General features: G+C 45.0%; 1 protein-coding gene across 2 annotated transcripts; it reads left to right on the top strand.

The window, feature by feature from the left end:
• Positions 1-655: 655 nt before the first annotated feature.
• LOC120029575 (endoplasmic reticulum lectin 1-like) lies at positions 656-12,292 on the top strand. 2 transcript variants are annotated; one of them, XM_038974850.1, is made up of 13 exons: positions 656-994; positions 1,296-1,400; positions 1,787-1,867; positions 4,772-4,849; positions 4,973-5,101; positions 5,314-5,537; positions 6,244-6,394; positions 6,560-6,724; positions 6,997-7,056; positions 8,768-8,892; positions 9,188-9,265; positions 11,088-11,163; positions 11,293-12,292. In XM_038974850.1, the coding sequence occupies exons 1-13, from the start codon at positions 851-853 to the stop codon at positions 11,362-11,364; spliced, it is 1,488 nt and encodes a 495-aa protein (XP_038830778.1). In that variant the 5' UTR covers positions 656-850; the 3' UTR covers positions 11,365-12,292. The 2 variants fall into 2 exon arrangements, with proteins under 2 accessions (XP_038830778.1, XP_038830777.1); XM_038974849.1 differs by having other exon boundaries at positions 664-994; positions 4,970-5,101.
• Positions 12,293-12,686: the final 394 nt, after the last annotated feature.

The following is a 12,686-nucleotide window of genomic DNA, read 5'->3' as shown; positions in this document are numbered from 1 at the left end:
CATGCTTTTTAGTTATGTATCCAGTAGGTCCCTCTGCCACTGGCCTTTTAACTATCCCAAAGCATAGGACCAAGAGGCATTGAGGCAGCCTTTGTTTACTAGTCCCACGCTCTAACCACTAGGCTACCTCCCGCCCCAAAAATGAGATCATGGATAAAAACCAGAATATTTGTCAAACAGCAATCACCAGAATATGACCCTCGATGTTTATTGGAAAGGAGCATTTATAGCGTGCGCTTTCAACACCCTGTGAAGTTAATTCATCATAATTTACTTAATATGTATCCTAAAGAACGGCATGGTTTCCCGAGTCATCGTGGGAGGAACACACACCATATTATCGCGTGACTCCAAGTTTGCTTCGATATGATGGTTATTATATCAGTATTTGCGCATAAAGGCGTTTCCACCGCCATTTATCGCATAATACATTTTACCCACATAATGTCGAATGAACAAATTATATGTCGCATGTTTTACAATTTACCGAAACTTCCTGTTTCCGTCACAACGGTCGTAACATGTTTGTATACGGTATGACTTTACACGCATGGAAACGTGGTTAGTGAAGCCGATATGTCAGATGTGCTTCAAACTGAACTATAACCAGACAACTGGGTAATATATTTTGACTTACTTTTCAGTTTCAGTAAATGCTAACACGGATGTACCGGAAATACACGTGGCAAGCGACGAGCTACTTCCTGGTTGCTGTGTTGACAAACGAAAGAGACAGCCAGATGGATTCATAATTGTACAATTACCCGGAAACTAAACCAGTTTTAACTGTGGTTAGCTATCTTTGACAGGCACCATAGAAGGTAGTTAGCGAACCAGCCTTGCAGAGGCAATGGACCGGACTAGGCTGCTGTTCGTGTTGTTTGGGGGTTTGTTGGAGTTGTGTTGTCATGTGTCGGCTAACAGAGGGGGATCTCCTTCGTTTACTGATGAAATCCCATTCAAAATCAACTGGCCCGGGGACGAATTCACCTTGGTGAGTGTTGTGTGTGTGTTAAATCATGGCTTTTAAAAATAATAATATTTATTGACAAACGTTGTTTTAAATGGTGATAAAGCATGTTAAGCCTACCTAGCTAGCTAGGTATTCCTTGTTGTGGCTGTTGACATGATTGTCAATGAAAAGCTGATAATACATAGTCTCTGTCATTGCCTGTTATGACTCCTGTAAAGGGTTGCACCCCCTACAACATTTACAATCTGAGATGATGTAGCTAGTAAACATGCATGCTTTCAGTACAGTATTATTAACTGAGCCAAAATATGTCCTTCCATAGCCAACCTCCGGTGCCCTCTACAAAGATGATGACTTTGTCATCATGACAACAACAGAGAAGGAGAAATACAAATGTCTCCTGCCTTCCTTGTCAAATGGAGACGACGTGAGTATAAAGATTAGACTAGCTAGATAAAGAATTATGCTTCGCTCCTTTTTTCAATTATTGCTTCTCACTTATCCTCCGTCTCTCACTCTCTCCCCCCTTCTCTCTCTCTCTCCCCCCCTTCTCTCTCTCTCTCTCGCCGTCTCTCCTCTCCATCTCTCTCTTGCTGTCTCTCCTCTCTCTCTCTCCCCCCCCCTTCTCTCTCTCTCTCCCCCCCTTCTCTCTCTCTCTCCCCCCTTCTCTCTCTCTCTCTCTCTCTCTCTCTCTCCGTCTCTCTCTCGCCCTCTCTCTCTCTCGCCGTCTCTCCTCTCCATATCTCTCTTGCTGTCTCTCCTCTCTCTCTATCTCCCCTCTGTCTCTCTTCTCCCTCTATTTCTATCTCTCAGGATGATGTCAAGGAGTATGCTGGTCCCACTCCAGGTGATCTACTGGACCCACTGTTCAAACAGAGCAGCTGCTCCTACAGAGTGAGAACCGTCCAGTTTCACTTCTACTTCTGTCTAAATATAGACTATCTTGAGTACCACTGCAATACTAGCAACACCAATGTCATGGGTTTAACCCCCTTAGGTAGTGTTGCACGGTACACCGGTACAATGGTAATATCACGGAACCAAAAGGTCATGATACTTATGATACCAACATTTTAGCGTACCGTTTCATATGATACTACCAAGTTTTTCGGCTGGCTCCTGTTATGAAATCAGTGTTGTTCATAAATTCAGTTGAATTTAAGCAACAGCCATTAGTATGCACTGGTTCAATGATATCCACATCACTTTCATGTGCATATCACGCGTGGCAGCTGTAATCAACCAGCCTCATCCTCTACCAGCCCTCACTCACCTGCTTCTCTCAGCATCCTCTACCAGCCCTCACTCACCTGCTTCTCTCAGCATCCCCTACCAGCCCTCACTCACCTGCTTCTCTCAGCATCCCCTACCAGCCCTCACTCACCTGCTTCTCTCAGCATCCCCTACCAGCCCTCACTCACCTGCTTCTCTCAACATCCCCTACCAGCCCTCACTCACCTGCTTCTCTCAACATCCCCTACCAGCCCTCACTCACCTGCTTCTCTCAACATCCCCTACCAGCCCTCACTCACCTGCTTCTCTCAACATCCCCAACCAGCCCTCACTCACCTGCTTCTCTCAACATCCCCAACCAGCCCTCACTCACCTGCTTCTCTCAACATCCCCAACCAGCCCTCACTCACCTGCTTCTCTCAACATCCCCAACCAGCCCTCACTCACCTGCTTCTCTCAACATCCCCAACCAACCCTCACTCACCTGCTTCTCTCAACATCCCCAACCAGCCCTCACTCACCTGCTTCTCTCAACATCCCCTACCAGCCCTCACTCACCTGCTTCTCTCAACATCCCGTACCAGCCCTCACTCACCTGCTTCTCTCAACATCCCCTACTAGCCCTCACTCACCTGCTTCTCTCAACATCCCCTACCAGTCCTCACTCACCTGCTTCTCTCAACATCCCCTACCAGTCCTCACTCACCTGCTTCTCTCAACATCCCCTACCAGTCCTCACTCACCTGCTTCTCTCAACATCCCCTACCAGTCCTCACTCACCTGCTTCTCTCAACATCCCCTACCAGTCCTCACTCACCTGCTTCTCTCAACATCCCCTACCAGTCCTCACTCACCTGCTTCTCTCAACATCCCCTACCAGCCCTCACTCACCTGATTCTCTCAACATCCCCTACCAGCCCTCACTCACCTGCTTCTCTCAACATCCCCTACCAGCCCTCACTCACCTGCTTCTCTCAACATCCCCTACCAGCCCTCACTCACCTGCTTCTCTCAACATTCCCTACCAGCCCTCACTCACCTGCTTCTCTCAACATTCCCTACCAGCCCTCACTCACCTGCTTCTCTCAACATCCCCTACCAGCCTTCACTCACCTGCTTCTCTCAACATCCCCTACCAGCCTTCACTCACCTGCTTCTCTCAACATCCCCAACCAGCCCTCACTCACCTGCTTCTCTCAACATCCCCAACCAGCCCTCACTCACCTGCTTCTCTCAACATCCCCTACCAGCCCTCACTCACCTGCTTCTCTCAACATCCCCAACCAGCCCTCACTCACCTGCTTCTCTCAACATCCCCTACCAGCCCTCACTCACCTGCTTCTCTCAACATCCCCTACCAGCCCTCACTCACCTGCTTCTCTCAACATCCCCCAACCAGCCCTCACTCACCTGCTTCTCTCAACATCCCCTACCAGCCCTCACTCACCTTACATTGGAGCAGCGTGCAGAGCGAGCAAAGTTGATACATTGTATAATTTCATCGCCTGTTATAAACATGGGCACAGGCCAGTCTGAGTAGACTGCAAGTTCGCTGTCACACTGCCTCTGAGTGCCAGAAAGAGAAAATTACAGCAGAGAAAACGGCTTGTCTCTAGCCTAAACGGTTGAAAATACAGTATATGACCCATATTACCAATATACCTTTTTTCTTTCCATCGGGATTTGTGCTCATTTGATATAATTTCACAATCCATATCGCAGGCTGTTTTGAACTAATCCCTGGTCGCTTATTATTGGTTTGATAACAAACAACGTTGTTCAGTCATGTTACCTTGCTAGCTAACAACCCGGTAAATTGAGAGTAGGTTTAGGCAAATTCGATTGGCACAGGAAGAAAGAAAACGAGTCTGCTGCTCATGAGATGTGCTTCAGAGATAGGATTCGTGTAGGACTAATTGAAACCTAAACTATATCATAAATAAAATCTCTTTCTGGTGATCCTTGAATTCTGTTTGGTGCCTAACATTTTAAAAGTTGGTAGCCGTGTGTGTTTGTGGGAGAGAGAGAGGGAGTGAGAGAGAGAGAGGTGTGTGTGTGTTTGAGGGAGGGAGACAGTGTGTGTGAGGAAGGGAGGGAGGTATGTGTCTGTGTTAACTGAAGAGTAAAGGTTTCATGCAGTGTTTTCCCTTACTGCCACAATGACATGCAGATCATTATGCATGTATACTCCTTCCTCCCATTCCTCCAGCCAAATCACAGCTAGGCATTTGAAAATGAGCAAATCGGCCCTTCTATTATACGCTGAACCGTGTGAAGTTAGTCAGTGTGTTGTATTGAGTAGAAGTGTGAATTTCAGTGACAGGTTTTTGCGTAGCACATGTGCAGAACATTTAGAAAATGGGGGAAAACGTCCGGGGTACGGGGCAAAAAGGACGCTAGGCCACTCTGAATTGTTTCCCCCTTGGTATCGTGATACTAGGCATCATATCGTTAGTAACGTTTTGGCATCGTGACAACACTACCCTTAATGTACTCACTGTGCTGTCAGTCACTTTGGATAGGCTAACCACTCTCTTCTGGCATGTGTTGTGGTGTTAATTGTAGATCGAGTCATACTGGACGTATGAGGTGTGTCATGGGAAGCATGTGAGACAATACCATGAAGAGAAGGAGACGGGACAGGTCAGTGGAAAATTGTTACTTTCACCATAATTAAATTGTCTACCATTTAAGTATGTTGCAACACATAGAAAAAAAGCAATCAATGTGAAAGGTGAAATAATTTTTTGCTGTTTTATTTAGCAGATCAAACTTCAGGAGTACGTCTTGGGAAGCATGACCAAGAAGACTGAGTCTTCAACCACTTCAGGAACAGAGACTACAGAGGCAGAGAAAGTTGAGGAGACGAATCCTAAGTCAGAACCGGAGAAAGAGGTTTGTTGTTTGACATTGACCCAGCAGTTTGGCTCATATACATTTGAAAAAACACCTGATAAGACTTCTTTGAATCTTTTGTCTTATTTTCATTTAATTTCTCTTTCTAATCATTGGTCTCTACCTTACTTGCTGTGATCTGGTTAGTTTATCTACCTAGGTTGAATACACCGATTATCTCTGTTAAAAGACACAAATATAAATGTCTGTAGGTTCCCACTAAGAACGTGGAGGGCCAGCTCGCTCCATACTACCCGGTGTTGATGGGCCACGGGACGGCCTGCGTCCTGAAACAGGACACGCCACGCTCCACCAACGTGCTGTATGTCTGCCACCCCGAAGCAAAGCATGAGATCCTCTCTATCGCTGAGGTCACTACCTGCGAGTACGAAGTAGTGGTGCTGACCCATCTGATCTGTGCACACCCCAAATACAGGTGTGTGTGTGTACAAGTATGAGGTGCACACCCCAAATACAGGTGTGTGTGTGTACAAGTATGAGGTGCACACCCCAAATACAGGTGTGTGTGTGTACAAGTATGAGGTGCACACCCCAAATACAGGTGTGTGTGTGTACAAGTATGAGGTGCACACCCCAAATACAGGTGTGTGTGTGTACAAGTATGAGGTGCACACCCCAAATACAGGTGTGTGTGTGTACAAGTATGAGGTGCACACCCCAAATACAGGTGTGTGTGTGTACAAGTATGAGGTGCACACCCCAAATACAGGTAGCAGCAGATCTACCCAATCAGTTTCCCTTGTTTGATCTATTTCAAAACTAGCATAGCTGATTTAACTCATTTACAGAATGACATAGTGAATAGTCTCGTAGTTAGTATAAGTTAAGGCAGTGGTATTCAAACTTTTGGGACCCCATGTTTTCCTCCAGAATTTCTGGGGAACCCATTTTTGTTCGCAATAATTTCTCAAGACCCCAATATGACAACCTTAAAATCTGTATATTTATTTGCATCAACAAATAACCTAAAATTTTATGAATTTTCTTATCAAAAATGAAAATAAACCAATAAGTAATTGTGCTCAATTTTTATTTTTACAATTATCTTTCTCAAAAACATTAGTGTATTGTCCCGTGTTTGAGATCTATTGGAGTCATATCTTTATCCCATGGTGTGTTAGGTTCAAGTCGTCCCCAGTGAATGCCATCTTCTGCCAGGCCCTGTCTGGTTCTCCCCTGCAGCCTCACAGTCTCTCTCAGATGAACCAGGAGCAGGAACAGCTACTGAAACCTCCCTTCACTGCTCCTACTGCCCCGGAGATGGAGAGAGAGGTGAGAGGGGGGAGGAGGGAAGGAGAGATGAAACTGGTGGAAGAGGCAGTGGTAGTGGAGGACTAGTAGGCCACACCATGGTAAAGCGTTTTGCATTCCTCCCTACTCTACTGAACAAGACTCAGGTTTAGAAGCCAACCACCTCCCCTCCCTTTTTTTCTCCAGGAGGAGAGTATGTCCCCGGTGAGAGAGGAGGCATTCTCCTCTACCCATAAGCCCCTGGTGGTGGGCGGGCAGACTCATATTACAGTTGGAACCACCCACATCTCCCGCCTGACGGACGAGCAGCTGATCAAAGAGTTCCTGAGTGGCTCCTACTGTCTCCATGGGGTTAGTATGAGGCATGCTGATTGGCTGGCTGTTGAAGAAGACATCCGATCATTGGCTACAGTCCCGTATTGGCTACTGCTCATTGGCTGCTGTTGTTTATTCAATTCAATTGAATATAACATTATTGTTCCCTGATGTATTACATGTATACATACCAAAAGGGGAACTGACAGAGGAGGTTAGAAGAGGTGCTCAAGTAACACACCTCTTCCGTAGCTCATACTGTAGCAAACTATAGCATCTGTCTGATGTCTGGAATCGGTGTGTTCCAGGGAGTGGGGTGGTGGAAGTATGAGTTCTGCTATGGGAAGCATGTGCATCAGTACCATGAGGTAAGTGTTCTCTAATGTGTATCAAACTTATGGAAACAACGTGTTTGACTCCATTCCATTGATTCCATCCCAGCCCTTATAATGAGCCTGTCCTTCTATAGCCCCCCCAACAGCCTCCCCTGTTCTCTACTTAGTAGCTTGGTAATGTTAAAATGCTTAAAGCTAAATATTTCCTGTACTTTGGGTGCATCATGTATTTTTTGGTATGTTCAAAATATCTACACTGAACAAAAATAAACACAATATGCAACAATTTAAAAGATTTTACTAAGTTACAGTTCATATTAGGGCTCCTGAGTGGCACCTCAGTGCTAGAGGCGTCACTACAGACCCTGGTTCGATTCCAGGCTGTATCACAATTGACCCCGCGTCTTCCGGGTTTGGCCGGTGTAGGTCGTCATTGTAAATAAGAATTTGTTCTTAACTGGCTTGCCTAGTTAAATAAAGGTTAAATAAAAATAAGGAAATGGATCAGACAACCAGTCAGTATCTGGTGTGACCACCATTTGTCTCATGCATCTCCTTCACATGGAGTTGATTGTGGCCTGTGGAATGTTGTCCCACTCCTCTTCAATGGCTGTGCGATGTTGCTGGATATTGACGGGAGCTGGAACACTGTCATACACGTCGGTCCAGAGCATCCCAAACATGCTCAATGGGTGACATGTCTGGTGAGTATGCGGGCCATGGAAGAACTGGGACATTTTCAGCTTCCAGGAATTGTCTACAGATCCTTGCGACATGGGGCTGTGCATTATCATGCTGAAACATGAGGTGATGGCGGCAGATTAATGGCACGACAATGGGCCTCAGGATCTCGTTACGGTATCTCTGTGCATTCAAATTGCCATCGATAAAATTAAATTGTGTTCGATGTCCGTAGCTCATACCATAACCTCACAACCACCATGGGGCACTCTGTTCACAACGTTGACATCCGCAAACTGCTCGCCCACACGACGCCATCTGCCCGGTACAGTTGAAACCGGGGTTCATCCATGAAGAGCACACTTCTCCAGCGTGCCAGTGGTCATCGAAGGTGAGCATTTGCCCACTGAAGTCAGTTATGACACCGAACTGCAGTCAGGTCAAGCCCCTGGTGAGGATGACGAGCACGCAGATGAGCTTCCCTGAGATGGTTTCTGACAGGTTGAGCAAACCGGGTGGCTGGTCTCAGATGATCCCGCAGGTGAAGAAGCTGGATGTTGAGGTCCTGGACTGGCGTGGTTACACGTGGTCTGTGAGGCCGGTTGGACGTACTGCCAAATTCTTTAAAAAAAATATGTTGGTAAAGAAATTCATGTTCAATTCTCTGGCAACAGCTCTGGTGGACATTCCTGCAATCAGCATGCCAACTGCACACTTCCTCAAAACTTGACACATTTGTGGCATTGTGTTGTGTGTGACAACTGCACATTTTAGTGTGGCCTTTTACTGTCCCAAGCACAAGGTGCACCTATCATGCTATTTAATCAGCTTCTTGATATGCCACACCTGTCAGGTGGATGGATTATCTTGGCGAAGGAGAAATAATCACTAATAGAGATGTAAACAAATTTGTGCACATTTGAGAGAAATAAGCTTTTTGAGTTTATGGAACATTTCTGGGATCTTTTATTTCAGTTCATGAAACATGGGATTAACACTTGCATTTTATATTTTTGTTCAGTATAATATAGGACGGTTGATTGATGTATGTGTTCTCTCCCAGGATAAGGAGCAGGGGAAGAACATGGTGGTAGTGGGCAGTTGGAACACTGAGGAACACCTGGAGTGGGCCCAGAAGAACGTGGCCCGGTCCTACCAGCTCAAAAACGATGGGGTGCAGAAAGTCAAGTATGTCAGCCAGCTCTACAATCAGTTTATTAAAAGATCACACTGATCTGCAGTATGTTGATAATGAATGTACCACTATTTTAGAAATAGGGCATTAGAGGCTGGTGTCCGGGACAAGGATTAAGCCTACCTCTGGACTAAAAAGCATGCTCGATGGAGAATATCCATTGTAAGGGCCTTTTAATTCAGTAATAGAATTCACCTGTTTCCAGGAAACCTAAACATGTTTAATGAGAACAACACATTTGTGATTGATAATGAGGATTTCATGGTTGTTGTACTTTCTTCTCCCCAGACTGGTGTCTCACTTCTACGGCCACGGGGATATGTGTGACATGACGGGGAAACCAAGACAGGTCATCGTCAAGCTCAAGTGGGTCATCATTAGTGTTTCCACTCTGCCTGAAAGAGGCCTGGTCAAGTATTGACACACTTAAAGCTGCAACATGTCATTTTTTGCAGCGACCCAACCAAATGTACATAGAAATCTAAGTTATAGATCTGTCATTCTCATTGAAAGTGGGATATTTATTCTATGTGCATATTTCTATGCGTTCCCGTCTAAAAGTGTTGTTATTGCGTCTTTTACTTTCAGCTTTGTACACCAGATTCAAACAGCTGAAAAGAAAAGATTTTTGGTTATGGAAAATATATTTCACAGTGGTTTAGATGGTACAATGATTCTCTACACTATACTTGCTTGTTTTGTCACAAACTGAAATTAGAACTATTAGAATTTTAGCAACCAGGAAATGGCGAAGTGATTGCTGCATAGTGCATCTTCAATATACACTACATGTATATTGTGGACACCTGCTCATCGAACATCTCATTCAAAAGTCATGGGGATTAATATGGAGTTGGAAAATTACTGCGGGGACTTGCTTCCATTCAGCCACGAGCATTATTGAGGTCGGGCACTGATGTTGGGCAATTAGGCATGGCTCGAAGTTGTCGTTCCAATTAATCCCAAAGGTGTTCGATGGGGTTGAGATCAGGGCTCTGCAGGTCAGTCAAGTTCTTCCACACCGATCTCGGCAAACCATTTCTGTATAGACCTCGCTTTGTGCACGGGGCATTGTCATACTGAAACAGGAAAGGGCCTTCCCCAAACTGTTGCCACAACGTTGGAAGCACCGAATCGTCTAGAATGTCATAGCGTTAAGCTTTCCATTCACTGGAACTAAGGGGCCTAGCCCGAACCATGAAAAACAGGCCCAGACCATTATTCCCCCTCCACCAAACTTTAGAGTTGGCACTATGCTTTGGGCAGGTAGCATTCTCCTGGCATCCACCAAACTCAGATTTGTCCGTCAGACTGCCAGATGGTGAAGTGTCATTTATCACTCCAGAGAACACGTTTCCACTGCTCCAGAGTCCAATGGCTGCGAGCTTTACACCACTCCAGCCGACGCTTGGCATTGCGATCTTAGGCTTGACTGCCATGGAAACCCATTTCATGAAGCTTCCAACAAACAGTTATTGTGCTGACGTTGCTCGATAGTGAGTGTTTTAACCGAAGACAGACTTTTTTTTTGCGTTTCAGCTGTCCCGTTCTATGAGCTAGTGTGTCCTACCACTTCTTGGCTGAGCTGTTGTTGCTCCTAGACGTTTTCATTTCATAATAACAGCACTTAAAGTTGACCGGGGCAGCTCTATCAGGGTAGAAATTTGACAAACTGACTTGTTGGAAAGGTGGCAACCTATGACGGTGCCACAGTGACTCACTGAGCTCTTCAGTAAGGCCATTCTACTGCCAATGTTTGTCAATGGAGATTGCATGGCTGCTTGCTCAATTTCATATCCCGGTTAGCAACGGGTGTGGCTGAAATAGCCAAATACACTAATTTGAAGGGGTGTCCACATACTTTTATATATGCCATTTAGCAGACGCTTTTATCCAAAGCAACTTAGTCATGCGTGCATGCATTTTACGTACGGTTGGTCGCGGGAATCAAACTCACTATCATGACATTGCAAGCGCCATGCTCTACCAACTGAGCTACAGAGGACCACTTCTCCATTGGAGTGACATGCGGAGCTTATAAGCTCATCAGATAGAACTGTATGGTGTAGAACAGGGAATCTTGTCAGCTCTACTGATTCTATTTCTATCTGCAACGTTCAGAACGTTTCACATCACTGAATACACCGCGAGTCTCTGATTCAAGTCTTTTTCCTCTCCTCTGCCTCAGGTGTAAGGAGTCTGAGTCTCCCCATGCCGTCACTGTGTACATGCTGGAGCCTCAGACCTGTCAGTACGTCCTTGGGGTAAGACTGCATACACACATCACTGTCGCATCGTCTTATGGTTCAACACTTGAACACATTGTTGCAGATTTCCAATGTATTCACTACAAATGGCAAATAAACTCAACCCTGTTATTTTTTCTCAATCAGGTTGAGTCTCCAGTCATATGCCAGATCCTGGACACAGCTGATGAGAAAGGCCTTCTATCTGTCTCCAGCTAACAGAACAGGAGGATGGAGAAGAGGAGGGATGAACAGAGGGGAATAAGAAGCGCAATAGAAAAGGACATGGATTTAGGCTGCATAAAATGGACAACTGAAGAATGGATGCACCAAGGCCCATGGCACTGCTCAGGAGGTTCAGACAGACATGGAGAAAGTGTTGATCCTGGAACGGCCCCTGGAAGCCAGGACCACAGTCCCTCGCTAATGCCCTGGCTTAGACCTCCTCTATGGACTGTACCAGACCCATTCTGCTTCAAAAGCCTTATGATAAAAGCATATGGAAATCCTATTCTAAATGGGACAGAGACTCACAGAATGTGACCCTGCTGACTCCATATCTTCCTTGTGTGCTTTATCTTCATCACATTAGTTCTAGTGTCTTCTGGCCATATGCCAGGACAGAACCGCCATTATTCAGATAACCAGCTTCCATGTTGTAGTTGGTTTTATTGTCAACATTCTAAATTATCTTCATTTATTTCAGTTTGATTTGATGCTTGTCCGTGACACTTTGGTTTTGTAGATAGTTCGTTTGAATTTTAAAATGTGCAGACAAACTAACTGTGGGGTTCTGGTGTCATGGTTGGGATCAATTCCATTTCGATTCAGGGAGTAAACTGAAATTCCAAGTGCTACAGTATTTCCTCATTCAAAAGCAATAAGTTAAATTGGGATTTGAATTTCAGTGTACTTCCTGAATTGACCCCAACCATGGTTATGTTACAGGGTGAGTGAGAGTAACTTAACTTGATGTGCTGTGAATTCAAATCCCCCGATGTAATTGACGAGTTCTGATGAACATTTGTTATGTAATGCATCAGATGTTTCCTGTGGATTTCTAAATCTGGTGTGTTCTATGGTTAAAATGAGGGATACACTGAAATAAGAAATAATTCAATAAAAATATCACAAAAATGATTGATAATCATACTCTGTTGTCTGGGAGAGCTAGCCACAATATAATAAAGCTCTTGTTTAACTAGCATTCAGCTTGAACCATTATACATTTAGTAAAAGGCCAACTGAACAGAAAATTCTGTTTGATACCACAGACTTAGTTAGACGACTCATCTTTGTATCTGTCCCATTATGGTCGTCTGAGAGCATGGGCAGCGCCATTAAGGCTCTCTATTTTGAAGTGGTCCAAAAACGGGTTATTTCCAAGTAGAGAGCTCTATGGATAGACACATAACTGCATAACTGTCATATGACAAAAGCTTGAGATGCAGGTTGATTAGCTGACCACCAGAGGGCTCTGATATTTTCCTTCATAAAAGGTGCTGTTCACCTTTCTGGATCTTCAGTTTGATCTGAAAATC

The sequence above is a fragment of the Salvelinus namaycush genome, chromosome 35, assembly GCF_016432855.1.
Source record: "Salvelinus namaycush isolate Seneca chromosome 35, SaNama_1.0, whole genome shotgun sequence".
In the NCBI taxonomy this organism is placed as follows: Eukaryota; Metazoa; Chordata; class Actinopteri; order Salmoniformes; family Salmonidae; genus Salvelinus; species Salvelinus namaycush.
This window is presented reverse-complemented; position numbering and strand designations above follow the sequence as displayed.

Excerpts from the sequence above, each read along its gene's own strand:
- LOC120029575 (XM_038974849.1), top strand. The coding sequence starts at position 851 with ATGGACCGGACTAGGCTGCTGTTCGTGTTGTTTGGGGGTTTGTTGGAG. Across the intron at positions 1,401-1,786 it reads CCTTGTCAAATGGAGACGAC|GATGATGTCAAGGAGTATGC; the intron begins GTGAGTATAAAG and ends TCTATCTCTCAG. Across the intron at positions 1,868-4,771 it reads AGAGCAGCTGCTCCTACAGA|ATCGAGTCATACTGGACGTA; the intron begins GTGAGAACCGTC and ends TGTTAATTGTAG.